The 2,750-nt window shown below is 51.1% G+C and overlaps 1 protein-coding gene across 1 annotated transcript; it reads left to right on the forward strand.

Annotated features, from left to right (window-relative positions):
• The first annotated feature begins 2,184 nt into the window (after nucleotides 1–2,184).
• On the forward strand, nucleotides 2,185–2,448 carry LOC113615389 (cysteine-rich C-terminal protein 1-like). The gene has a single exon (XM_027097741.1). It carries the CDS (start codon nucleotides 2,185–2,187, stop codon nucleotides 2,446–2,448), a length of 264 nt encoding a protein of 87 aa, XP_026953542.1.
• Nucleotides 2,449–2,750: the final 302 nt, after the last annotated feature.

The raw sequence follows: 2,750 nt of genomic DNA on the forward strand, positions 1-2,750 counted from the left end.
GTCTTGGATTTCACTTTTACCTCGTATTCATGGTTGTGGGCTGTTGCATTGATTAAGAAGCAGTTCTGAAAGCAGTTGACCTCCAAAGTCTTTCCCAATTCTTAAAAGCTAGTTATTCCAAAGGCACAATTTTTCATGGGCACTTTGGACCTTTGGAAAGGTCTCCTTTCCTCCCTCCCTCCCTCTCTCTTTCCTTCTTCCTCCCTCCCTCCCTCCCTCCCTTCCTTCCTTCCTTCCTTTCTTCCTTCCTTCCTTCCTTCCTTCCTTCCTTCCTTCCTTCCTTCCTTCCTTCCTTCCTTCCTTCCTTCTTGCTTCTTTCTCTTCACATTGGGCAGTGGCCCCAGGGAGAACCTATCTTCAAAAGGAGTTTGGGATGAGGTCAGGAGTGGAGAGTCTCACAAGCTGACTTGGTATTTGGCAATTCGGCCAGCATCCTGCACAAGTTTTTCTTTTAGGCCCACCAGGGCTGTATGGGGGTATGGTAACCTGACTACCCTCACAGCTTTCCTGGTCTTAATTATTCCATAACTTTGCCTGGGGTTTTCTTCCGGTCTCCAGTGACAAAGAAACTGCCACTGAGATTCCCATAGGCACATCCTCACCATCATCTCCACTCAATCCCACCCGGAAGCATCTGGATGAAACCCAGCAGGCTTTTGGCGTAAACTGTGGCCTTCCCAGAGGAGCCAAGGACCAAGATCCTGAGAGATGTGAACTAAGATAACAAGTGAACTATTGGGGTGGCCAAAACGTTCGTTTGGGCTTTTCTGTACGATGTTACAGAAAAACCCAAACACACATTTTGGCCAACCCAATACAAACTGCCATCTAGACGACTACACTGGGATGAACGTGTGCACAGGGGAACAGTGTGTGTGTGTGCATGTACACTGTAGAAAAGGACAAAGAGAACAGGTCCCAAGAAAGGGGCAGACTTCTCTTCACTTGAGCCCCAATGCCCTGTCTTAGCACACACACAGCCCCCAGCTATGAACAGAGTCCTGTTTGGAAAGTAAACATGCTACAGCAATCCTGGCACCTCTGTGAGGTGACTTGAATACCCATGTGCACCACCTACGGTGCTACCTGAGTGATGAATGTCTCTGGGATGTAAGCGTCAGATGACAATGTCTATTGGGAAATGGGCCCCTCCCAAGAGCCAGCGTCTAACTGGAGTCTTATAAAAGGTTCTCTGGCTGGACACTCCTCAGTCCATTGCCTAGCAGGTGGTGCATTCCAGTTAGAAAGCTGAGTGAGTCTTCCAGTGGAACCAGGGTCTAGTAAGTCTCCAAGTGGAACCTGGGGGAGGAGTATGGGAAGAATTGAAGGCAGAGGGGAGGAGAAGGCAGAACACAGCCAGCAGGTAGATACAGAAAGAGGGCCCTGGAGAGTGCCTTAAGCTTCAAGTGAGCTGACCTCTCCAGGTGTCATGAGGACATGGAAGCCAGATTGGGGGTTGGGGGGGGGGGTGACTCTGCAAGGTGACACAGCAAGTCTGTAGCAGAGATGTGACTGGAATCCAGGTCTTTGACTTCCTGACCTGGGATGTATTACCATCCTCTGCACCACTCTATTTTTCCTTATGGTCATGGGGAGTGAGAGGCATAGGCAGGAAAGAATGACCAAGACATGCTTCTGGTGTTCGTGGATTCTTTAGATCTGGGTCGTTAGGACAGATGGACATATGTGTGATTTTGGTATTTTCTAACTGAGCTAGTGTTGATGCAATGCTAATGATAGGCGAATACCATTTGAAGGTTTATGGCCACAGTGAAATGGGGGAGGGGAAAAGAGCCAGGAGATTTTGGACTGGATCAGACAGAAAAATTACCACAATATCCTCTTTCTTTTCCACTGTGGTGAACTTGGGTGGTCCTTACTCTAGTCAGAAAAAATGGAAAACCATTGATTCTTTGCATAGACTGTTTGCCACTCTATGCAGGTTTAACTCAGTGGAACTCACTCACTGGAACACTTGTTTGGGGTTTGTTCCTTTGCTTCCCCTCTTTCTTGTGTGTGTGTGTGTGTGTGTGTGTGTGTGTGTGTTTTGTGTGTGTGTGTGTTTTCCTTCCTTGCATTATGCCGGGCTCACGTGCTCACAAAGTCAAATCTCAAAAGCCCTGTGTTGGAAAGAAACAGTGCTCCCATGTGAAAAGCTGCTTTTCTTCCAGGTTCTCTGTGACGATGTCCTCCCAGCAGACCGGCAAAGACTTTTCCAAGGGGTCTTCGCAGGACACGAAGGGTTCGTGTCCCACCCCGGCGCCCGACACCTCCTCCTGCTGCGGCTCGGGCTGCTGCAGGGACTCGGGCTGCTGCGGCTCCAGCTCCGTCGGCTGCTGCTGCCTTCCCCTGAGGCGCCGCCTGCTGGGCAGCCGCTGCTGCTGCTGCTGCACGGACAGCAGCCAGAGGTCCCGGTCCTCGAGCTCCGACTGCTGCGGCGGATGCTGAGGCCACGGCTGCCCCACACCTGAGCGAGAGCTGCTCCCACCCCATGCCTGCACCCCTCAATACCGTGCTCCCCTGCGGGACAGGGCCTCAGAGCTTGCCCCCTTGAAGATAACTGCTCTTAGTTGTTCAGACACCCACCCTGTACTCAGCCCCACAAAACTCCCTGACCCCGCCACCCCCACCCCCGACCCCCCTTGTGCTTTTACTCCTTAGGAACCTGAAAGCTGTGGGTGGGACACTGGACTTTACTGTCTGCAGGGACTTGCATATGTAGGTGCTCAATAAATGCCTACTGATTTTAT

Source organism: Aethalodelphis obliquidens, unplaced genomic scaffold (genome assembly GCF_003676395.1).
Source record: "Aethalodelphis obliquidens isolate GAN/ISIS:26980383/991018 unplaced genomic scaffold, ASM367639v1 scaffold116, whole genome shotgun sequence".
NCBI lineage: Eukaryota > Metazoa > Chordata > Mammalia > Artiodactyla > Delphinidae > Aethalodelphis > Aethalodelphis obliquidens.